At 42.2% G+C, this 26,368-nt stretch overlaps 1 protein-coding gene across 2 annotated transcripts in view; it reads left to right on the forward strand.

The window, feature by feature from the left end:
* The window catches only part of PLEKHG1 (pleckstrin homology and RhoGEF domain containing G1), a 288,105-nt gene that overhangs the window by 170,655 nt on the left and 91,082 nt on the right, over nucleotides 1–26,368 (forward strand). For both annotated transcript variants that reach the window (XM_078649385.1, XM_078649384.1), the window contains exons 5-10: nucleotides 12,045–12,091; nucleotides 14,025–14,175; nucleotides 17,647–17,778; nucleotides 23,996–24,178; nucleotides 24,798–24,893; nucleotides 25,999–26,085. In XM_078649385.1, the coding sequence (XP_078505511.1) occupies nucleotides 12,045–12,091; nucleotides 14,025–14,175; nucleotides 17,647–17,778; nucleotides 23,996–24,178; nucleotides 24,798–24,893; nucleotides 25,999–26,085 (696 nt within the window). The remainder of the gene's footprint in view (nucleotides 1–12,044; nucleotides 12,092–14,024; nucleotides 14,176–17,646; nucleotides 17,779–23,995; nucleotides 24,179–24,797; nucleotides 24,894–25,998; nucleotides 26,086–26,368) is intronic.

Below are 26,368 nucleotides of genomic sequence, written 5' to 3' on the forward strand. Positions count from 1 at the left end.
GGACTATTTTCCATCTAAAAAGGAAACTGCACACTGGCTCTTCCAATTCGCTTATGGGGTTCGTATCTGAAGCTTACAAAGGAAACTGACCTTAGCACGCATGGGTATTCCTTATATTCGGCTTGGGAGTGAAACAAGGTCGCCAGCTACCAACACAGAGGAGCACTGCTTTTGTGTTTTCCGGATCCAGTCTGACGCCCGGTATATTTGCAAGGTGAAGAATCTGCGGCCCGGTAAGAGAATCCACCCGAAAGAGCTTCTCTGAAGGTAAGTAGCTTATTCTTTGGTCACTTTGCATGTATTGAGAACAGATATAGATGTGGCATAAGGCATCCACTACCCCTGCAGGCCATTGATATCTGTGCTGATTCCCATGGGGTTACCGGCTGCATTTCAGAGTGTTGACCAGAACATCCTTTTGGATACATAGGTCCACTGCTGTGCATTCTTTCTTGGTACAACGGTGCAGATGTTCAAAGGGTTGAGAACGTATCCATCTTTGTGGTGATCTCCACTGTCTCATTAGCTGCTGCAGCTATCTTGAGGCTAATTATCCCAGAATATTGCATCAACCCTGGAATTCGATTTCTGGCTGATGACTGACACATTTATTACAGCTCTTTCCGGTACGCGAGACTGGCGCCTGCCCCTCTAATCATGCCTTCCAGCCATGAAGGAATGGGTACATGCCAGAACTTAATAGGTTGATTTATTCTTCAACTGTCTTTCTTTTGGCCTGCAAAGCAATTTCAGAAGACAGTCAGATGTTTGTAGTATTTTCACTTTTTAAATTCTTACACAATTCGATCTTTGGTTACAGTTTAGTGGTGTGAGCCTGTCTGGCCAGGTTTTAACAGTGTTTTAAGTTACCTCTCGATTCCAAGTTTGTTTTTTCATACCATTACAATAATAAATAAAAACACACTTCTAGCAACCCCTCCTCACCTCCTAAAAACTAGAATGGCTTGTTTAGGCTGAAAACTGTCTAGCTGTAGGGAAATATTTATCCCTATGAAATGGCTCTGGTTGCATTACGTTTGACCTACAAATGCACTGTAGGTGAAGCTCAATTATGCCTCAGAAAATGACTGAAGTAGGTTTGGGTGTTTTTTGTGGAAATATCTGCTTTGTTTAATGACCTTTGAGGAGATCACTGCCCCACCCTAAGTAGTTCTGGATCTACATTTTGGCCTTCTGGACTATTTTTATTCGATTCATGACAAATCGCATCTTGTAGTTATGAACCTCCTCTCATCTAAAAAATGTGAAGCAGTTAGGTCTATGTAATAATGTTAGGCTACCCAAATTATTTGATCAGTCATCCCTTTCCTAGAGCTTCAGCCTTGAAACCCTCTTCAGGAAATGTGGCATGACTTGAATAGATGGTTTAAAGATCCTTAGACTATGCTGGATATGCAAATTTTTCAGTATATTTCAGTATTGCAATTTGTGGTAGGAGCTCTTGTTGAGCTTAAGCAATCCGTTTCCTGGTGCATCCAGAACTCTAGACTCTTAGCCCAATCTTTGTCCATGGTTAGTAATGAATTGATATGGGGGGGGTCTTACCCTCCTTAAGAAAGACTAACCTTGGTATCTTTCAAATATAATGTAATGGTAGCACCTTCCAATTTCTTTTTTACTTTTAATTTTATTCTGCACAGCTGAGTCGTTATGAAAACAGTGATGTAAATATATAGAGAATTGTTGTAATTATTGTAATAAAGTTTAGGTCTTCATAGTGGTAGAGGAAAATAAGCATGAATATGAAGGGGAAACTTGGCCATACTGGCTCCCAAGATCAGCTTTGTGTAACACATTGGGTAATGTAAGGGAAAGTGTGAATAACAGAAATACTAGGAAGTAAATTCCGGGGTGGGAAGCTGAGCAGAACATTTTCTGAGGGGTGTTGGAGCAAAATGGCATTCCAAAATTGAAACACCCCAAAATGTGCCTCAATCCGATTTGCCACAATTTACTGGCTCAGAGACGGTGTTAAACTTACATTTCAGGAGGCAATTTGGCCCAGCATTTAGGCACATCCCAAAATACTAAAATCAAGAAAACGTACAGTACAATAATAATTCAGGATTGATTGCCAAGGGTACAAGATGGATTCCAGAGGACGCAGTTGATTGAGTCAGTAACCGAGTTCTAGATTGATGAAAAGTTGTAGGGTTTTGTTAGAGAATGACGATTCTCCAATTATCAATCAGAGAGAATCTTGATTTCATTAAAGACATACAGATGCTAACATCATGCAAATACTTTTATTTGCTGCAAAACATGCAGCCGTTTTAGTAATGTTATTACATCACAATAAATAGAACATTAGTATCATGACAAGTAGGCTGTGCAGGCTCTCACCTTCCTCGTGGGCTGCGATGACACAGGTGTACAACATGAAGTTCTAGTAAGTTCGGTTAATCCTTAACATTGTTATCTGAGAAGGAATAAAGAACACTGTATAGTGAAAGGTATAAAGACAGACTAAAGCTAAAGATAAAAGCAGAATGTGCAATATCAGAATATTAAACATAAACATTACCGTACCCAAAGCTCTCGGGGAGAGGAGGGTGGGACAATGTTAGCCTTTGTATGTCTTTAATGAAATCAAGATTCTCTCTGCATAATAATTGGAGAATCGTCCTTTCATTACAAGACCGGAGGCTACCATTATGCATGTTTAAAGCATTGTAGAGCTACAATGCTAACATACTCTATTGGTCTCAAATAAAACTTAGAAAAGGTACTTGCATTAGACCAATCTGCTGCTTTAAGTATTTTGGGCAGAGATCCTCTGTTTTTATCCATATCTTTTTTCATATTAGTCGTAAATGAAAGCTACAATACTTTGACCTGACATGGTTTCCCTTTTTAGTCACCCTGATGAAAAATGTCGACTGAAGTGGAAATGATGCCAGAGAGGTCTCTGGGCGGAAAGTCTTCGGGCCTCCTCAGCAGTTGTAATTTGTTTATGTTGATAGCTGGGCCCCAGTGGTTTAATTGTTGAAGTTTGCGTCTGCAGGCTTGCCTGCCTCTTCTTGATTTTCATTGTGGCGATGCCAGGTTTAATTCGAAAAATGACGCATCTGCACACGAGGGCGAACAGGGGGTAGTGGTTCTGGCACTCGAGTGTTTTATCAGCAGCCTAAACCTATAAGAGGTCATTGTGCTTCTACTGAGACTCGAGCAGCTGTGCACATGCCATAGAGCTGCGGTCAGGCACATCTTTCGTGCAACCCCAGGGCTATAAAGGCGGTTCTGTTTTTAACTTCATACTGTCTAGAGGTCGAGTGTAAAGGTCTGAGTGGGGAAATGGACATTTTATGCCTGTTGTTTTATACAGTCAAGGCCACTGGAACTATACGGCAGGAGAGACTCAAATTATGCTGCAAGGTCGACTAAATTATGTGGCAAGAAAAGGCAAATTATGTTGCGTAATGCACCACATTTTGTGATCTTACTTTATTTTGTCATTTTACGCATGCTAACAGTGTCTGGGCAAAGGTGTCACCTCATTGCTGCCAGTATAACAATCGAATACAATAATAAGCAACAGAAATGTGACCAGCCATTTATTTGCAAAGGATCTTCCACTACTCAGCAACAAAGGTGGCTGCATTTGTAGTAACTTATGATCCGTTTGAGCTAGGAACCATTTAAAAAAAAAAATCTGCAGATGATGGATTATGTGGCTAATGAAGTTAATCCATAGTTGTGCAGCAAACGTGGATGCAAATTCGCATACTTCTAGTGGCCCAGCCTACATTATGCGTATATTTTGGACTTCCTTGGGGTCCACCTAGAATTCCAGGAGGATTCCTGGGAAGCTTCCAGTGTTGCAGCTTACCAGGAATACTTGTATCAGTGTTTTTTCTCACACTTACAAATATACATAGGCACGTTTCTGATACTTGGGATGTGATGAAGAAGAGCACTTGCAAATGTGTTTATACTTTTTTCTTTCCTGTCACCACTACCACTGCCAATTTTGGAGGTGTTCTCACCATATTCCTACTCTGTGTACAGACTTTATCCTGCTCTTGACAGAAGTAAACCTGCACCTGTGTCTAACGTTGGAATGTGACTACCAGCTGTTTATGAATATCAGCCACAACCCCACTTTTCTGAGTCCTCTCCCACATTGCCAGGTACCACTGCCTTGAGAATGCCAACGACTCATTCCTAAGAGCAGACTTACATGGAAAGATCCCCATAGAAGTGACATTTTAAGTGTAAAGAAATACAGATGAGTGAATTCATGTTTTGTGACTCGCAGGCATGAATGTGCACTTGTAAAACCAGGGTGTTTATTGCACCAGAGTCGACTAGGTGTTTGTAAATCGAACCCTCGGATGGAAAACCCAGGCCTTCGATCTTTATCTCTGTTCGAATTTAGCTTCTGGTTTTTTTTTTACCCTTCTTGCCCCTTCATTGTAAGATTATTTGCCCTATGGCGGTTGGCAATAGACTAGATCATTAATTACGTAATGATAATTGATTTGTATTGCCAGTCTGATGTTAAAATTTATGGATAGATTACTATGGAGGTTTTCAACTTGGCAGTCCTTTTACTTTGAGTGTATGTGAAGATATCTCACCAATCAGGAGCTCCACTTAGCATCAATTCATACTGGTGGCCATGGCCAACAGGTGAAGTCTCGTCGATGATCAGAAAGTTTAATCATTCGTTCAAACGTGGGAATGGGTTTGGTGATCAAGTTGTGCCCTTGTAAGTGAAGCGTTCAAGTGAAAGGAAGTGCAACCTTCCATTGTTGAGTTACCTGATTTTACACTGTCAAGGACACCACTCCCTCAGCCTCCATCTGTGTTTTAGGCAAAGCTTCCAGATCCCCGTTAGAGTCTTCTGTAAAATGTATTTGTAGTGAATCTCTGTCATTACGTGCGACTATATGGTAGAAACCCTGAACAGTAGTACAAGATGTACCTTCCCACTATCCTAGTATAATTTTGGGACATTGCAGCACAGCACCTCGTTCCGATCGAGAGTTTATGTGACATGCATATATATTTATGGAATATACATATACTGAAGGTTTTAAAGGATTTGTGTGCTTCAAATGCAATTGATGAGAATATAGGCAGGGTGTCACTGATGTACGAGCATGTTATGTTATGTTATGTTATTTTAATTTATTACGTGCTCGAATCAGCCCCGAAAGGCAATCTCGGCATGTGAACAAGGGCAGAGGACCGGATAATTTATAATTGTTTATTATTCTTTATAAGGGCACATTCCCTACTTCAGGAAAACGTTGTAGAGTCAACCTCCAAAATGACATGTTCACCAACTACATCATGTTCTTCTTTCCTCAAGGTTCAATATATATTTTCTATTTCCTGCATTAAGAATGAGCCAGCAGATTAGTTGCAATCTTTTATTCGGAGTCACAGATGCAAAGGAGAAGACCAGAGTGCGCTGTGGACTGAGGATCCCTCAGTCCACAGCGCAACTTATCTGCTGGCTCATTCTTAATGCGGGAAATAGACTCGGAGCGCCAAGAAGAATACTACGATTTGGTCTGAAAGCGAGACTATTGGCTTAGCTGCGTATCGGCAGATTTTCACATCATCACGCACAGGCAGTACATACGTTTTGCAGCCCTCTGAACGTTCAGAAGACTACATCGTACTAATCCTGTCTATCACTCATATGGCAACGCTCCTTGAAATTGAAAGAAGATAACTATCTTTTCGCCATCCACCAGGCAAGTTGTCTAATCCAGCTTTTGAAGGTCTCATCACACCCTCGTATTCAAATACTCACCATTTGTGCGATCCACAGAGAAGTTACAGGGCACTACAAATATACATTTTACAGTCCTGAAGATGGTCTCGCAGATTAATACACAGGAGACCGAAACGTCGACCATCACCTTTTTTCTATCCATCTACCTATTTGAAAATCAGGAAAATGTGCCATCAGGACCTACAGAGCTATTGATGTACTAACGATATTCTGTAGGCCTGTTTATATATTTGTATCTTAAATCTCACTGCCTTTTAATTTGATGATAAATTCAATCTTTTTCATACACACCGGTTTAGTGTTTGTTTTTTTGTATCTGTTTTATGTTGAATCACAATGTGTATTCTTTTGCTAATCTGAAAAAAGTTGTATTTTTGATTAATTCCACTAGAGGACCATTGATTTGTCCTGTTAAGTTTTTCTAAATTAGTTTAAAGATATATTTTCAAAATAAATTCCCTTGAAGGCACCTCTTACCTTTTCATATATTTACCTAAGCCCTCAAGGGTATTTCGGGTTGCTCACTACTATAAACCTTGTCCCTCTTACAAGCATGGGCAATGAGTACATTGCCCGAAACGTGGGTGGTAAAACAGCCATATTTAGGGGGTGTAGTGTACCTCACACACCAGGTCCCACCTCATCTACTGCACTAATTATAAACTCTGGGGAGGAGAATTGAAAGCATGTGCACTACTGAGAAAATGGTGGCCCTCTCGGCCGCCACTCGGCTTTCTCGGGTTGCTCAGACTTCTAAGTGGTGACCTAACTGCGCGTTGGACTTGAAGTCCAAGGCGTACAGATTAATGCATCAAGTGATCAAGGCGACTTGGCTTTTATGGAAGACAAATGATGTGTGTAAGATTAGCTGAGATCTTAACAGCCCTTACCTTCCCACGCTTAAGGAGTTGTGAAATTATATTACACCATTTAAATAATTGATGATCATAAAACAAAGCACATTGTAGAACTGTTAATAACTTATTAAACGGCCTCCTACTTAAGGCCAAGATTTTAGCAGGAAAAGGGACAAGTCCTCCCAGAGTGTGAGACAGTAGCCTTGTAGTGGTGTCGCACACAGACCTGTCGTCTGTGGAGGTAGAGACGGCATCTGCCTCTTCACAGTCCCCATGATTAATGGATGAGGGTGCAGAAATATGGCAAAACTAAAATATTTATTTTGAAAAATAAGGTGAATAAAATAAGCATCCAGAAAACAGTTGATGCAAGCTGAAATATTTTACCGGGTAATATGACCTGGACTCGTTCCATATTTTGTAGATGTCTCGTCTCGTCTGTCAAACATTCCATGCAGATGATTTCACAGTTTGTCTCATGTAATTTACTGGGGTTCCCTTGTTCATGGTGGCTGATTCCAGACTGGGATTTTCTGTACGCGCGACTGCATGCTGAAATCTGTCCTGAGTAGCGATGGGGTTCGAGGTTGCGTCGTACCAGCTGGTGGCGTCCAGTCAGGAACTCTGCTACCAGAACACTGAAGAACCACAGAAGACTCCTGAAGAAACAACAATGGTCTCCTGGGGCCATTGACTTGAAAAAACAGTGACATCCTGAGTAGCGATTGAGTCCTGTGGGTGGCGGGTGGTAGGTCCTGACTTCAGCGCAGCCCGTGTTCTTTTGCTTTGTGCCCAGCCCGCCGGTCATAGCATAGATGCTCATTTCAGCATTTGACCCCTTGAGGTACATGGGCATGGGGACCGGTGCCTGCTGACTTCAGGAGGCTCTTACCCCACCCGCAAGTCACCTGAGGGAACAGTAATGACGAGTATGGGCTTTAAAGCATCCATAAAACAGCGCACACATTTACCTTTCCACCCCAAATGTGTACTCTGCCCATCATGCAAGAACGAGAGAGTACAGCTTCCTAAATGGATGTGGGGGACCCTTCTCTCCCGTGCCTGCTTTGTGCTTCATGTGGGACAGCCCTGTACTAGGGGAGGATTGCTGTGTCTCAGAGTGAGTTGCTCCGGGTGCAGATTTCAGTTTATCTCTCTGTGAACTATGGTTGGACTAACATCTTTGCCTGTCACACCCCAGAGCGAAAACCTTCTCTAAGTGCAAGATGCATGGGTGTAATCTAAATTGCTCATGCATCTCTTTTGCGCACAAATAAATTCTCTTTGTGAAATCATACATGAGCAAAATATGCCATTTTCCAAATTTGTGATGGCACATATCAAGAAATGGGTTTTGAGTTGGCCACCATTTCACCCATAATGTATATGCTTCTCAATGTTTACAGGATGCATAGCACATTTTTCACTACATGTCGTCCTTGCTTCCGGTAGAAGCACTCAGGACGCACTACTTTGCTTTCCCTAATGTTGTATGTGGCTTTATCCACTTAATGAAACTTGGATAATAGACTTCTGTGGCACACACAATCCTATGTTTTTTTTCCTCTGCTTGGGCACGCAATTTGATTTTTTTTTAATGTTTTTGTGTGTGTGTGTTTTATGTGTAAGCGTGTTTACCACTCTCATTACTGTCCGTGCCTTTGAGAGAAAAGCAATGTTTGCTTTGCACAACACTGCAAGATGTTTAAAATATATTGTACTCAAGAAATACCAAGTACACTTTGAATGTACAACTTCCATGCATTCCCCTTAATTAGGGTTGACGAGTTGGGCCCAACTTAACAACTCGAGATGTTTGCCCTCACTCTTGGCCAGTGATTGATAAGTAAAGAAACCCTCTTATAGGCCTCGTCAGCTACCAAGTTAGACGACCTCTTCTCCCAGTAGCACACCTGTGCCAGCATCTGCATCCTATTGAAGAAGCTTCAGTGGGCACTCTGCCAGGCCCTGCCCACCTTCGGCTCCTGCCCTTACACTGCACTCCAAGGGCTGAACAAAGTACAGTGTCTGGTTCATGCACTCGATGAATCAGTGAGCGCTAATGCACTGTGTACACTGCAGCAGCCATGTTTGTTTTTCTTATCTTCCTCAAGTTTTCCCATGATTCTCTTCCTCTAGGAAATGGTAGTAAAACTTGTAATTCATGATAAGACTGACATTTAATGTGTTTGAACAGTGAGTGAGCTAAGTTCACCGAGAGCTGGCGGGGATGAAAACTGCTTCATTAATGGCTGTTTAATTGAATTTTGTACAGTTATGTTGGCTGCACATTTCATCTAATTACTATTCTTTATCTGAGGTAAACCCCTTCTCATTAGGCCTATTTTAAATCCTACATTAAGACTTCACCAGCACCCGAGAAGGTTTTTAATGTTTAGACAGCGAACGCTTTCATGTTATCGGTTTTCTGTTAGTACTGTATTTGATCGTCTCGAAGCATGTCGCGGTGAGTGTCTGCAGTCTACATGTACTGATTCTCACTAGACCTTCTGCTGCTGTTTATGGACCTGGAACCCAGCTCCACGGGGGGAGGTGAAGCAGGAACATAGCTCTATCAGTGGGATTCGGGGGTGTGAATCTCAAATTTCCTAACTAAAAAAGCAGTGGTTAACAGAGTGAATCTTTGAGGTGAGCAAGGTTTAGGATGGACTGTTCTCATCAGGAGCAGGGTCAGTACTGATTTGCATTTGGTGGACTCCTGGGGGTTGCTTTAGGGTTTAGCGGGCAAGAACTCTATTACAACGCCTATAGAGTTCCCAGTCCACCAAACTCAAGGTCCACTGCTTGAGTTTGAGTTGGGGCGAACAGCAAGTTGTATGTTGACAAAGTAAAATCTACTCTGTCAGTACAAAACTTACTTTACTGGCCTACAGAGCAGGTGCCATCTGAAGTAAGCCATCCGACCTTCCACAGTATTTAAAGTGGGCACAAAGATGGCTTTTTATTTTCTTGTCTGTCATCGCCAGGTATATCCTGATGGTGATGGACAGTAAAAAGAAAAAGCATCAGAAATGCAATATGTCTCGCATTTTTTTGAGTTAGAGCTATTGGCATAGCTCAACAGCTCCATGATACGGCCTGAAAGCTTAAAACGAGGTTGATAGCCAACAAAATAAAAAGGCAGATCAGGAGGACCAGAAGGAACCACAGACGTGTTCGGATGACAAACGCAAGCAAACAATGAGTGAAATCGCCTGGGCGTGACCCAAGCACGCAAAGGCTAGAGAATCGGACCTAATGCACCAATAAAAACCCCATATTTCTAAATGGCACATCAACGAACAAATGGCAATTCATGGACATGCCAAAAGCCGATAGAGGAGATAACAACAGGTCTTGCAGACATCGCATGCGCGCTGCCTAGGCTCGACCTAAAAAGAGAAAATTCCCTGCAGACCATGAGAGAAAACTGATGTGCTTGTCCTTCATTCTTTTTTATTTTTCCTCAACATAGTCCCACTTTGGGAATTCGTTTTTGAAAAATAAAAAGGGCAGTCAGCAATCATGTTTGACAGAGCTGTCCATTAAACTTTCCTATATTGGCAGGAACCACTATGACAGAGATTCCTGCTAATGAAAATAGTTGTCCGCCGTGCAGGCGGCCAATTCTAAATTTGGCAGGGCAGAGTAAAGTCCTCCTCCACTTTGTGCCTTTCCTTCATATGCTTAATCCGGCTATCTGTCTAGAGTGGCACAGTAGGAAAAAAACAATGGTTTAGAATACTACCCCGAGGGATTGCCAGTGGTTACACTATTTGCAAGCATTTGTCCCATTACCTTTTGGTTGTTTGATTGCCAATATTATGCCTGGTACCTTTAGACTGGTGTCGTTATCTAAGCCTATTACTGCTGATGTTTGTGTATTTTAAAAAGTAGCTAATTTGCATCAATTCAAAGAGTACTGCTATGGGTGCAGATTTGCTTATTTTTTGGTAAACCTGTCACTAAGGGACATATTCACAAAGAGGTAGCAGAACACAGTTGTGCCTGCCTCAGGCACGCGCACCATCTTATTGCAAGCCTGTGTCCACAACTCTTTGTAACTATGGGTTTGTGTCAAAATCATGGGTGAATTCACGGGAACGCCCATTCATCACCGATAGGGCACCTACCCAACAGAAACATCACCGATAGGGCACCTACCCAACAGAAAGTAATGCAAGACGGCGATATGCGCTACAAAGCATTACTTTTTCTTACAAACCCAGGCTAATCAACATTTGCATGACTTTGTAAATACCAAAAAGGATTTTGTGTTGCGCTGCATCTAAAAAGTGATGCAACCCGGCACAAAATCTTTGTAAATCTGGGCCTAAATATATTTTAGTTCCAAATCCACTAAAATAACAAATTAAAATCTCTCAGAGGAATCAGAATGGAAATAAACCCCAAAAACAACACAGACCTTGCAGACCCAATTCAGGACCCCCTGACCCAGCATCAAGTCAAGAATGTGTTTAGGTGGGGGATTTCACACCCTAAACACCCACCAAAGCTATGCACCTGAGGTGAGGTTCCTTTTAACTCTGGTAGCTTGCAGCCTCGCATGCTACATTCTAAATATGAACTTCACAGAGCATTCTGGGCACTATGGAGAGATCTGTCCTCCCCAGCATGAAATTATACTCTGGATGTAAAGGGAGATCGCTTGCGACTTTAGGGAGAGCAGTGTGTCCAGCAGAAGGGATAGACTGAGTGCCATTGTAAGGGCATGAAACTCTGAGGTGAGTTGCCACCGCGCAGTCCTCTACTCTTTCAGCGGCTTGGTAAGCAGGTGTCTTGCCGTGCATGGGCTCCCCTCTTTCAGAAGCGGTAACAGGCAGATTTGTGCCTTCCATACTCATCCTGCCTAGACATCACTGCTGCTTGTAATGAGGTATTACAAGTGAGTAGTGACATCATTTTGTTAATAATGGGGGATTCTTACATCCGAACACGCCGATAATAAGAAAATGATCACCCAGTGATTATTGGAAGTTTAGCATCTCCCATTGATATATAGAAATATACAATGCATTGTTCATTTCACTATTTTATAAAAACAATTCTTTGAATAAGCAGAAAACAATGCCGTAATGTGGTAACTTTCAAAACCAGTTTATAATAGTTACTTTTTCAAAATGTGTAATCATGTGCAACTTGTCAGGGGGATAGTACTGCAAACTGTTTAGTTCATCATAAATAGTTTTTTTGTATAAGTAAGTTAATTGTGTACTTTGTAGCTACCATTTAGGTGTTTTTTTGTTCAAGGTCTGTGCATGGAGTGTTTGCAAAATAATTTAAGTATCCTTGGTTATGTAACTGCTTATAGTCTATGAAGCTTTACAAAATATGTAAAAGTACTAAAATAACTTCTAAAATACTTATACTGTGCTCTGCTCTGATTCCACCCACAGAGTGAGGACTTCCACATATACACGCAATACTGTACCAATTATCCAAGGTAAGAAATCTCTACTTTAAATACCTAACATTTTTTCTACACCGTTCCAGTTTTGGCGTTGAAGCTTTTTTATATATTTCTTTAATGCCTAATAAGACTGCAGGACCCCATACATTGTTTTCCCATAACATCAAGAATGACAAGGCAGCTGTAAAAAAACATAACAGTCAGAATCTATGCTTTGGAGACAGAGTATGTTAGCAATGTGTATTTTTCTTATCATCTATTGTAGTGTCTGCCATTTCCTTTTGATCGAACAGCCACACAGTTGAATATTCTCTGTAGCACATTTGCATAATGTGCAGCACATTTGAGGTGCTTGTATAATTGAAGTGACTTGTACTGTAGATTTACCAACCAAGGGCATATCCCAGTCTTTCTAAACAATTTAAACATACATAAAAATAAAGCTTTCTGAGTTATGAAATAATATTGAATTTTACATTTAATTGTTGTTATCATAACCAGTGGAACTGGCTATTACCAGGCGGAATGTTGACTGGATTGTGTATATATCCCACTCAACAGCTAATAACACAATCTGGGTTACGTGTTCACCTATGTAGTGTCCACATACATCCGTCTGCAAGTTAACGTTTGCAAAGTGTCAGGATCTACGTTTGTTTGCATATGCTGCATTCAAGTCTCTTTTGATGCATTTGTAATAGTTGTTTTGTTGAATCTGCTAATTGTGCAGCAAATAGTGGATTATGTGGCAAATTTGACAAATAATTAAAACATTCGAATGTTGAGAGCTCCACTGAAGACAATGGCGTAGCTTTGGGCTTATAATGGCTGGTATAAGCCCAGAGCTCCAACATCCCAATGGTTGTCTTCATGTTTCCCCCTTTTTAATTTAGAAGATACTACTCTCAGTGAGTGGAATGTTCTAATAGCCTTCTAATACTTCTGCCAAGGGCTCTACCAGTTGTTAAAGGCCCTAGCCCTTGTATAGGCCCTCACCTGCGGCTCGGACTTAAAACTAACCGTGGGCGCAGTGTTCGGCTCCGTCCACAGAGTGTGCGTAGTGTTGCCTACTTCGCGATCCGCAAAGTAGGTGTAGTAGGCAGGCTATGCACACGCCGTGGAGGAGCGAAGTTGCCCGCCTCCTGCCCTCTTTTAAATGGCCTTATAATCTCTAAAAGCATACTAAAAGTAATTAAAAAGACTTACCAGAGATGCGGCATCCCGGGGCTCCCTCTTCCTGCTTTATCGCGACTTCTTCCTGACAAATGCGCATGCGCGGGTGCTCACGCATGCGCATTTCTCGAGAAATGCGCGCAGGCTCATTTGTCAGGAAGAAGTCGCGATAAAGCAGGAAGAGGGAGCCCCGGGACGCAGAATCTCTGGTAAATCTTTTTAATTACTTTTATTATGCTTTTAGAGATTATAAGGCCATTTAAGAGGGCGGGAGGGAGGCGGGCTGCGCGTAGTGGGGCTACACGAAGTGTGCGGGTGTACGTAGATTCCCCCCCCACTTCGTGATGCTCCGCGTAGCCCCACTACGCCCACTGTTACTTAACTCTGGTCCAGGGCCTTTAACAACCGGTAGAGCCCTCTGCAGCAAGCTATAAGGCTATATTATGTAGCAAACACAACAATGACAGATTTGCTTAAATCCAGTGACCCCAATTATAGGCAGAGGGCCATCTTTGAGATTTTCTTACTATAGCATTCAAGATCAGATATGTAGTTAAGAGCACACCTTTGCTACTGACTAGGGCTCACAAGACTTTGCTTATCAAAGAAGTAGAATATGCTTCACAAACTAGGCAGATAGGCAAAGTGATGAGATGTATTTGTACCACACTCCCTAGTTGTGAATGTAGACTATATCATCTAAATGACATTATTGTAATATTGGTTCTGATTGCCTTTACGGGTCAGCCTTGTTTTAATGTATAAAACTCACTCTCCCTCTTGATGCTTGCAGATCTGTGGCTGTACTGACGGAATGCATGAGGAACAAAATGGTGTCCAAGTTCTTCCGGGACCGACAGGAAGTCTTACAGCACTCCCTCCCCTTGGGCTCCTACCTCCTGAAACCTGTCCAGCGAATCTTGAAGTACCACCTCCTTCTGCACGTACGTTGTGGAGAGACTAGCCACTAACAGAATGTCCGATATGAGAGGGAGTGGGGGTGGACGCAGAAGTTAATTGTTAAATCCATCAAAGGCTATTTTGTATAATAAATAAAAGTAAACCTCTAAAGCTATTTTATTTACATAACGCATAAAACTCCGACCAGCAAACAAGAGCCTTAAAATAAACAACGCCATAGGATTAGTCCTCAAAGTGTTTAAGATGAATGTTTTCTAGACTTGTTTCTTACCTGAAAATGTCTTTAGTAAACATTTTCCCCTGCCACTGGTTTTGGGCCCTGTCTGTCAGCTAGTTTGAGTCAGAGCCATTTTCCTGATGGTATTTATACCTAGCAGTATGTTAAAGTTGGAATCCCAAAAATGTCGTATTCTGTGTATCCAAAAGTATGATTACAAATACGCCACACAGATAATGTAATTCGGTTTAAGTTCCACGTGCATACCCTGAGCTGTAATACAAGAATATAAGTATAACCACGAGCTAGCTGCTAATAGATAACAGCTGGTTTAGGAAAGTGAAACCCAACAAGATGTCAAATTTACAAAATATAATGTTTTAATGTGCGAACAGCCTATGGGAGACCCACTTTAATCACTGTGCTAGGTTTGGTCCAAGTACTTCAGCCCCTTTCTTGGCCACTTCTCCTTATGCCAGGTTATAGTGTCCTTATTTTGTTATCAATTATAATTCCTAGTCTGAAAGGGGAAACTGCGGCAACCGGCGAGTCAGCTTGAAAGAGGGGGATGAAACGTGTGTGCCCAGCGCCATCTAGTGGTTAGTAAAGGGCTTGGGCTTTAGAAACACAATATTTAATCTATCTATTGTCTGTTCCTGTAGAGCAGTGTTTCCCAAACTGTGGTCCGCAGACCCCCAGGGGTCCGTGACACATTCCCAGGGGGCCCGTAGGCAGCACAGAAACGTTTCTTGTGTAATTAGAAGCTTTCCAGCAATAATAAAAGTGTCAAGATAATTCCAGTGATTAATGTACCTGCTGGAGAGCGAGGCGAGTTTTGTTCAGTGGCAGCTTTGACTTCACTAATGTAGCACAGAGGGTTAATGTGCCTACTGCAAAGAACGTGTAACATGCATTTTAGAAAAGCAGTATTTTATGTGCATAGGTTCGTGGTTACTGCTTTTGTCACAGAGATTATTTTGTTACTGTGCACTTCATAAGTGGCAATCGTAATCTAGCAGAGGGGCCTATAAACTATCATCAAAGAGCTGCTTGCAAACTGCATGGTACCAGTTAGTAACTTATGTTTTTCCCCTGTTATTCATTATCCTGATGCTGCTAAAAAAGATTTATTTGGGCGGAACTACATTTTTAATGTTACTAGCCAATGTGTTATGTTCTGAATCCTGAGTTTGTGCTTTTCCAGACCAAGCACTCTTTAAAAATGCCTATCAGTATGAATGACATGTCATCTTTGTAGTCCCCTTTACCTTATGTAACATTTTATATACACACTGATTTACATGTATGATTCAATGTCTCTATATGTGTGTGATGTAAAGTGCTCTGACATCCTACAATGGTATGAGAGATGCTATAAAACAAATGAAATCCATGTGACAGAGGGGCTGTTCCTTCAATATATAATAGTAAGGGCCAGATGTATGTTTTTATATGCGCGAATGGGTTCGTGAACCCATTTGCGCATGCAAAAACCTATTGGGCCATGTACATAGCCTATTTCGCGAGTCGCAATTTGTTTGTGACTCACTAAATAGGTTTTGCAACTTGCTATTTGGAAGGGGCATTCCCTTCCAAATAGCGAGTCTCAAAACCATGTACAAATGTTTTTCGGTCGCAAAACACTTGCAATTACCACCTACTTCTAGTAGATGGTAATGCATTTGCAAGACCCCTTCCCCTTTGCAAATGCATGCAAAATTATTTTTAAGGGCAGGCAGAGGTCCCATGGACCTCTGCCTGCCCTTAAAAAATGAAACTAAAACGTTTCATTTTCTTTTTTTTTTTAAATGCATGGTAAACGGGCTGCATTTTTTAAAAAACTGCTTTATTTAAAAGCAGTCCCAGACATGGTGGCCTGCTGAGCACAGCAGGCCACCATCCCTGGGAGGGCGGACATTTCCAATTGGCTCGCAAATTGCGAGAGGCTCGTTAATATTAATGAGCTCTGCAATTTGCGACCCCATTGGGAATCCCAAACAGTGTTAACACACTGTTGTACATTTCATTTAGAGACTCGCAATTTGCCACTTGCATTGTGTCCCCGATTGCGAGGCGCTAAATGAAATGGTCGTACATCTGGCCCCAAAATCCTTAGTACTTTGAGGATTTGTTTTGTGTGAACACGTGTGTTTTTTTTAAATTACTGTTTTAATATTTAAATTTAACTCATACAAATTACTTGGGGGTCCCCGGCTTCCATTGGTGACTTAATGGGGGTCCTCAGGAGTTAAAAGTTTGGGAACCACTGCTGTAGAGGGGTCATGTTTATGAATAGCATAACCAGGTTACTTATTTTGATACTCTGGATTCTGAGGACGCACATCTTGTGAATGGTTCATTTAAGTGAGAGACTTTTTTGGACAGTAAACATCTGAAATGTCTGCTTTTCCGTTTAACATGCTGTATAATGATATGGCGTTTCACTTCCAGTTCATTTAATCAGGTCTGTAAAACGAAATGCATGTTACAGAGAGATGTATTCTGGGGACAGTTTTCCGCTAGCCAGATAAATGAACTTTTGCTGAGGTCCTGGAAAGCTGCATGTTAGAAATAGGATGGGAGCAGGGTCTGGATTCCTAGAGTTGTTACATCACATGGAGTAGCAAGCTGACGTGTACTTCTTAATATTAATGCAAGGATTTGCAAGATAGAGTACATAAATGAGCAGTCCTTCGCAGTGGTTGAGTGATAGCGAAATTTGAAAACGTGGCATTGATATTCTATGTAATGTCTGGCTTCAGTCCCTGCTGTGGTTGGTTATCTATGGTAGAGGATGGATGGGGAAGCCCTTCATGTAAGCTGAGGGTCACGGGTTTGCATCGTGATGGCAGGCAGCCATTTCAGGATTCAGTGGTTCATTGCATTTGACAATAGAGATACAGCATACTGGTGATACCAGGTACAAAGGCATTGTTTACACTGTAAAAGTTTGTCATAATTATGCTCGTAGGTTGCAATGCGTGGATCCATTCTAGAATTGCCTTCATTTTCCACCCTCTCTCCGCCCTTCCACAAATGGGTTATGACTGCAAAACTAATAATAATATTAAATAATTTGTTTTATACAGTGATTCATACCTTACTTATGCCAGTTCTAAGCTCTGTAATATGCAATGTATGGGCTTTAATTGGGTACTGGTATCAGAGAAAGCCATACAACCAATACGCTCTCCCTCGTTTTTACCTGTTTGTGGTCCACAATGTTCCAGGTCTGACAAGTTTTGGTAAAGATTTGATGTCTTTGCTTCTCTGTCAGGAAATAGCAAATCGCCTTGAAAAGGACATTGAGGGCTACGACGTGGTGATGGAAGCCATCGACACCATGCAGAGGGTGGCCTGGCACATCAACGACATGAAGAGGAAGCACGAGCACGCAGTCAGGCTGCAGGTAAGCTTGCTGTCCGTAGCGCCTTCTATGATCACTAAAGGTCTTCAAGTCCGCCTTTGCCGTGAAAGTTCAAGAAAAACTTCAGTAAGCTTTTTTAGGTCGAGATAACTGCGATCGGACAAACAAATTCTACCTACCATTGTCGTATAAGGTTGATTCACAAAGCCTTAGACTATGAGTAAGTGTGTCTTACCCAGGAGTAATTCACACCTAAGCCAGGAGTAAAATATGATCACCCCAAAAATCACTTTTTGAATGGGCACCAGTGTGTGTGTGTAAATGCGCAGCAGCATGGTTCCAAAGTGTGGCTGAAACAGGATCATTAGCCCGGCCTACAATACCCACTTGATGCGTCGAGTATATTCATAGACAACTCAGGGGAGGTCTTAAGACAGTTAATTATGGACTCCATCCAATTATCACATAGTTCCAAGCGAAATCTTCCTTGATTGGAGTTAATTATTTCACCATGGGTAATCTATTGATCAATGCCACAGTGAAAGAAAGAAGCAAACCGCTATTTTCCATACTCCCAATGCCAATACTTTGGGGTAGGTTAAAATTGTGGATTTTGAAATTGATCTATGGGTAACCCGTGGCGAAAGAATTGTGGCCTTGAGATAGAGAATGTTCCTCGAAACACATGTTGGCTGTCCATGTAAAACTCCTTTTGAAAATATAATATTCATATCTGAAGATCCTAATTTCCATCAAAAAGGAGTTTTCTTTGAGCTATGTAATAAGTGGATGAAGTCAATTTCATAATGGAACCAGTTGTATCAAGACGTCTCTTTGGCTGTTTATGAGAGCACAGCAGTATTGCTGCTTACTGATGCCTTTTAGCTTTAAACGGTGCTTTCTAATCACATGAGGCAGCTTTGGGTTCACATAAATGTGATCCCTCATTTGAACACTCTCACATCTAAATCAGGGACCCTGTGAGCCCAGAACAAACTGTGTACTAAAGCATCTTTGTGTTCATTTTGTCGCTCCATTGTAGGGTGTCTGTATCCATAACATGGGTATCTGCAGAAACAGTAGCTTCTTCAGCAGTTCTTACTTTGGACTTCATGTAAATGCTCTCTCCAGCGGTTGTATGTCGTTTCAACGCATTCCGTTGCAACGCATGCCTTTACCACGCATGCGTTACAATGGAATGCTTTTTTTACGCATAACCTCTCCCACGAATATTCCTTTACCACGCATAGATTAACAACGATTTTCGTTGTTAATTTATGCATGGTAAGGGCATACTCTTGTGAAAGGTTATACCCCTCCCCTGTAGCCTTACGTGTCCCCAAGCCCCCAAACCTTCATCTATTTACACCTGCCCTTAACCCTCAATCTTTTTCTTTTTTAAATTGTAATTCCCCTTACCTCTTCACGTCATCGTCTCTTCTCCTTCATCGATGACGTCCTACGTCGTAAAGCGGAAGTTTCTTTCCGTTTCCTCTCTAACGATGCCGATTGTCTCCACTTTGCTTCGTTATTTCATTTTCTTTTTTATGGTGGGGTGGAGATCCCCCTTTTTATTCTCACTTTTTTTTTAGGAGGGAGGCCCCCGATGCCCTCTTTTTTTTTCCCTTTACCACATATGCCTTTACTACGCATCTCGTAGTAAATGTATGCGTGGCAAAGGCTTTCGTGGTAACCACGCATGCGTTCTAATGCATGCGTGGTAAAGCCTTTCATGGATACGGCCGCGTGGTATTGGCCGTTTACCCTCTCCAGCTGGCCCACCTGTATATTGTCCAAGGCAGCGGCCTGCAGACACTTGGGTAGCAAAGTCTACTTTCTGCCATACGAGCCTTGCGGTTTCTCTGTCCATTGTTGTTGATTTGACTGTGGGGGCATTGCTGCTGGTCGAACTCATCGGTAGTGGCATGTGCCAAGTTCCCCATCAGTTCACAGTGTATAGCTTGGGGTAGCTGACAAAACCAGTGATGTCAGTGCCATCCACGTCAACCCTTGTTTCCTGTGCAGTGCTGCTCGGTCCTGCTTGGCACATGCCTGTGGGATGCTCGCGGCTAGGGGTGTCCTATTCTGTAAGGTCCAGATATTTCCAGACAAGGCATCTGGGGTCTGTAGAAAAAGAAACCCAGTGTCCCCATCAAGGCAGACGATAATAGATCCTTTCATAGCCACTGCGCGCAGTGCCTCTTGAGTACTGTGAGGGTGAATGGGGCACACATGGAGTGCCCTTAATGTAGAAGAGCCCTGAATAGACATGGCACAGGGTTTGAGTGGCCCCACTTGTTTTCACTGAATGTGTCATTGCATTTTCTACACACAACACAAGGCACTTTTATGAAAAAGGAAACTAATGTCAAATGTAAGTTGGTGCTGCAGTCTGCATCGTGCCTGTGTGCTCAGTCGCCCCTCCGCAGCAAATAACTTAATTAATGCTTCTTGCTCAACTAGCCTATGTTAATGTAAAAATATTCAACTCCATTTTGGAAGACTGTACACCTTCAACATTACTGTGGCACCTCAGTCGAAGGATTTCTGAGTTACACAGCACATCAATCAGTAGTGTTTTTTGCAGCTCTGCATGATAAGTTGGCTTGACAATTGTGTTTTGCCCACTCACCATGGTAAAGAATGGTATTTAAAGGGACATTTTCACCCTCCTGCATTTTTCAGAGCTTCCTCTTGGAGTCATTGCTTGGACGCCATCTTTTCAGATGCGCCCAGCATCCGGAGTTGTTTTTGTTTCTTGGTTTTAGCTGATTGAGTAGGCTGCATCTGTGGAAGAGGCGGTTGAAACCGCAGCTCTGCATGTAGTGCCTTGTGCTCCATGTTACCCTCGGAGGTGGACGCGACCACTGTCAGTGACCCCATGATGGTTGATCCACAACTCCCAGGACCTAGCAGATCGGTTTCACGAGAGTCACTTCAAAATAGTGACCTGGGTCCTGGGTGAGAAGCAATGCACTGGACTCCTATGATGATAAACATTTACAGCAGAAATAATTGCTAGCCATTTTAATAGGAGTCGAAAATGCAGACATGCAGCCAGTCTTTTCTTCTTCTTACATGCAGAGGCGTTACAAGTTATGATATGAGTAATACAATACTTAAGGGGCATAATTATTTCCTTGTGATGTTTGCCTAGAGTATAAAAAATCTGATATCCTTGTTTATTTAATCCTGGATTTTTAATAAGACTTTTCAGTGGCAGCAAATAACTTTGCCATGAATTTGGAAATGTGACTTAAGCAACCCTTTGAACCTCTTAACATCTAAGGATGTAGCAGTCTTACGTTCTTCAACCACCTTGTAGTATTAAAGATGTGATCTTATATACTAGCACTTTCTGGGGAACGGATGGTTTGTTTACCACAAGTGCACCTATCGTGTGACAGTCGCCAATGGCTTCTGCTGCTTTATTCAGCCCATGATGTCAGACTGTGTACGTGCTGGTGGAGCATTTCCACTTAAAAGAATGCACAGCTGCACCTATGTAAATGTCTACTTTTTCGGCATAGGAAGTGCACTGTTTAAAAGGCGCCTCTCACTTTCCAAAAGGATCCCTCTCTGGAGGATTTGAGATGGGGATCATGAGACAAGTGTGCTCCATGAATTGGTGGCCGTGTTCCCCAACCCAGCCCCTACACTGGGACGGCTCCTCCCTTATGACGGATGAAGTGTCGCCCCACTGCTGAAAGATGTCAGCCACAGGGCCTCCTCTGCCTATAGGCTTTACAAGTGGGTCACCCAGTCAGTTCTTGGCTTGTTGAGTCTAAAGAAGAGCACAGCCTTGATCATCTCTCTGAAAATCTTGATATACATGCTCACGAGCTTCAGACGCTCTTTCTCTTTCTCTTTCTCTTTCTCTTTCTCTTTCTCTTTCTCCCCTCCCCCCTGCCCCCTCCATCCTGGGAAGCAGCACTGCCTGAAGGTATCTGTGCACCTTCTCTACGGAGTAGTCATTTCATTAATCAAAAATTCTCTAATAAAGCCAACAATCTAGATCCACCACAGTGGCCATCAAACTCTGCTGAATATCGCTTGCTCTCAGGAATTCCTCCGCTGTCGCTATCCCACAACTCGACTTCCATCAACTCCTGTGGCGTCACAACAATTGCTGCATTGGCTCTCTGAAACGTGGTCTGAGATGCAAACATTTTGTGTTGCCTTCTCAATGCCGTCTAGGTACTGTTTGCAAGAATTAAGGGTCCCTTCCGGGGAAGGCCTCAAGTCTGGCAGAACTCGTCTGCAGTGTCTACAGAGGGGCTAGAAAGACTGGTTTCCCACTAGTAGGATCAGCAGGTTTTGGAAGACGTGTAGCAAACCACTTTGTCAAACACCAGCTATAGTCTGCTCTGTGACTTGACTTTTATATTTATTCTGCTAGTGTCTCATTGGCCTAAGCATGAAGCTTAGTCCCTATAGCCTGAACCGGTAACAGCCCAATGTAACCGCTCTTCTGGTGTGCACACATATTTCAATACGACTCCCGTCGGGGGCTCCTTTCATTCAGACCTGCAAGCACTTTACACCATGAGTAGTTGGCGGGAGTCTGCACTTAGCTGCACTTTCTCCACGTTTCAACACAGGGACCCAGGAACACGTAGCGCAGGCACTGCGGTCTGCATGAGCAAACCAGTCTCCCTTGATTGTAGCCTCAAAACTTTTAGGCTGTGATTCTGACTCCAGTTTACTGCTCCTTAGGGCATCTGTGATGGCCACCATGAATAGTAGTAATGTGCACCAGAGATTACTGCATCCATTTATTCCTGGACCTGCTAAGAAATGCCAGCGTTCAGCCCCACTTTGCTGCTTACCACAGCTACAGTATCAGCTCAACATTGTGAGGTACACCGCTTTCCGACCTGTTGATGCACTTGCGAAGTCAGTTTAAAAAAATCTGTTCTAATCAATAGATGTGTTCTACTATAAAATGAAGATAACTGGTGCTATCCCACTTACATCTCTGTACAAGTGAAATTGTAGTGACCTATTCATAACAGACTTATTCATACCCACACACATTGTCACATTGTCTCCTCCACAAAGTGGCATTCTTCTAACACGTTGCTCTTCAGTAGGACCTCACATGACAGTATACTGTCTGTACTCTAAACTCCTCTATTTTCCTTATTACCCCACCCGTTAGAGGTGGGCGAACCAGCAAATTAACAGGGCGAGCAAAGTGAGAGCCTAGCCTAGCATCTGGATGGGATCTTAGAGCCCTTGCACAAGCCGAGCCCTCAAAATGTCCGCCATGTTAATCCTACAACAAAATCACATAAAATATGGTGAAGTCTCTTCTAAATTCAGAAAAGTGTATTTATTCAACATGTGGAAGCCTTGACATTGATATGTCGTATTAGAGCTCTACACAGAGATGTAATTATTACAAAGTGATCATTTTAAAATATGAACTTACAACCATTCTGACCCAGCCCCATCCTGGCGACAGTGCCATTAGTGAACTACGAGGCAAGACCGTTGTCACAAGAACCTTGTGTGTGGCCCAGATTATTTAACTTAGATCAACATTCTAGTCTGTTAAATTAAACACATACGGTTTTTGTACAACTTGTGTTCTGAAGTAACATTTGATATTGCTTTCACATGTGATGGGGAAGAAAAAGGAGTAATAAAATATTTGACAAAGATCACACAATTTGTTTAAGGTGAGAAGCCACGGTTGATGCAGGTTTTTTTGATTCACTTAGTACTAATCAGCCAGTTAATGTGCATTTATTTGTCAGTCGTTTTACCTCAGACTTTAATGTTTTGTTTTTAAGTCTTTGTGCATTAAGGCAGAGGGAGGGTAGCATGCAGATTCCAACAGGACCAGGACCTCGAGGTGAGCCAAATCTCGCTTTTACGCTTGAGCCTGGTTCGAGCTTTCGGAGACACTCCCACCTCTATTGGCAGTTATTACATGAATTCAGAAATCTCCTCCCAACTCCTCATGGTAAACTGCTAATAATAGCGCTACAAAGAACCCAACTTAAACACATGAAACACAAATATAATATGAAGTAGTCCCTGAAGGAATCACTAACACTAGGTTCCGGAGAAGCATTCTACTCACCATAAAGCACTTCCTCTACTCATCAGGCTAGTAAGCGCTATCTAATTGCCTATAAAATACAATATCCGAAGTCTGCTGTTGAAGGATTGTCTTGTTGTTCTGGGTTCTCTGCATATTTCTATTTTGTAATGTTCAAAATAACATGTTCTTCTTTGCCTCATGTTCTAGGAGATTCAGAGCTTGCTTACCAATTGGAAAGGGCCTGATCTGACGAGCTATGGCGAGCTGGTTTTGGAGGGGACCTTCCGCATTCAACGAGCCAAAAACGAACGCACTTTATTTCTGTTTGACCGACTGCTCCTTATCACGAAGAAAAGGGAAGAAATGTTCACCTACAAAGCTCATATCCTGGTACGTTCTCCAACGGTGATAGTGTGTACTGTTGCACTGCGCGCCGCTGTGTCGGAGCTGCAGACACCCACCCACCAGTCTGAGGCTTAGAGCACACACTTCTCTGTTCTGACACAGTTCTCAAACTTTTTAGAAGGACCCTTACTCTCCAACCCGTTGCCTGCCTGGCTTGGACTTGTGTTATAAACACTACATGCCATGTCAGAGTGTCGGATGGTGGACCGGCCAATATTTCGCATAACGACCATCCCTTAGCCAGGCACTGAAAGGCGTGGATTGTTTTTTCATCCATAGAGTCCAGGAATCCACAGTCTTCCTCAAAGAATATTGGGAATCCTCCCTCCCTGTCAAAGCAGGTTAGAGCAATGGCTGTGCCTGCCCGCTGGGTGTGCCTTAGGATTGTGGTAGCCTGTTCTCAACACCTCAGAAGCTCTTGCGGTATGGTTGGCCGACATGTTGTGGAATGTTAAGAGACTCGAGGATGCAGTTCTACCACAGAAAGGAAAATCTTCTTAAAACTGGGTGAAGTTTTGAACTGCGTGCATTTTCTTGAAAGTTGAGACACCCGGAGCATGGACCACCCTCTGAGTCCAATCATATGTGTTCTTTTCTTTTTCAGTGCTGCAACCTCATGCTGGTGGAGGTCATACCCAAGGAACCCCTCAGCTTCAGTGTCTTCCACTACAAGAACCCCAAGCTTCAGCACACCGTCCAGGTACGGAGACTGTGAACGGAGTGACCTGCTGTATAGTTATCCCTAATGGTGGGGTACAGACACCATTAAAGTTGTATTGTTCCCCTGAACTTACTTTCGTCGGCTGACTAAGTGATATAGCTTATAGAATTTCATATTATAAAAAGATGTGGCATATCTTTCTGACACGATTATTCTGTTTAATCATGTCTCATAGTTCCTTGACAAAGTTGTGTACTCAAAACACAGAAAAGACCGCCAAGAAACCCATTTCTTCTAAGAGGAATAGTAACAGTTATGTTAAAATGTAAGATTGGGCCAATGCACTTAACTTGCCAACTATTAGAAACATTTTAGATTTCTTAAACAGGATGTGTGAGACATTTCAGGCTACTGTAATTGATTAAATGAGTTCTCTTTAAAAGTAGCAAAAATAGAAAAGAATGAAATGCATGAACAGAATTGTTTGCACATTTATTTTTAGTTTTCATAAAATTAAAAAGTGTCCTCCTTAATGAGGCCTTAAAATGTTGATAGCAGATGTAATTAAAAAAAAGAATGGAATGAATGGGTCAGATAGACTTACATTAGAACCCTGAGCTGACACTTAAGTGTGTGATCACTGTATTATAGCTTAATGTTTGTAAGGTGCTCCTGTTTAGATCTTGCTCTGCTGATAACACTGAGGGCAAGATGGCTCCTAGGACACACGCCACTTCATTTTCAGCATAACATCCTTATTAAAACATCATTGGTCCACTGTACATAAAATCCTAATGGGACTGTTCTAAATATACTTTCAACACCTTAGAAGCCTGGTGTACGCTCAAGCCTACAAAATAGACGGATTAATCTTAAAAGTATTCATATCTTTAATGAACATGCCCCACACATTCAAGTCAAACCATCACCCAGCCCCAGCAAAGAATGATATGCTGGTTCTAGGTCATTTCACATACTGATTTCCATGCCCAGTTTCAGACACATGTACTGAATCTAACAAGCCTTGTATGCCCGAGTAGTGTAGCGACAGTAACCACTCGTCATGTGACAAATAACCACTCACCATGCCAAGACGTAGCATAGAAATGTCGCTGAAATAACTGCTTTCTTTATGCCTCAACAGGCCAAGTCGCAACAAGATAAACGCCTCTGGATTCTACATTTAAAAAGACTTATTCTGGAAAACCATCCTGCCAAGATTCCAGCGAAGGTCAGTAGCTCTACTGTTAAAGAGGATTTTCTAGAAAGAGGTAAATTGAGTTAAACCAGAGAAATCTGATATGGGTTGAGAAGCGTCCACACAGTTGTGAAAATGTTCTTATGTGTTTGGAATTGCCTTTACATTTTGTTTTTTCGGGTTTGCTTTTCAAGGGTACCTTGTTGCCTCTTGGCTCCTCTTCGGGAATTCACTCATTGCCCAAAAAACACTATTTTTAATTATTAAAAATAAAAGTAAAATGTTGGCTATTCATATAGTGCAGGCCACAAACTCA

Source organism: Lissotriton helveticus, chromosome 6 (genome assembly GCF_964261635.1).
Source record: "Lissotriton helveticus chromosome 6, aLisHel1.1, whole genome shotgun sequence".
Classification (NCBI taxonomy): Eukaryota; Metazoa; Chordata; class Amphibia; order Caudata; family Salamandridae; genus Lissotriton; species Lissotriton helveticus.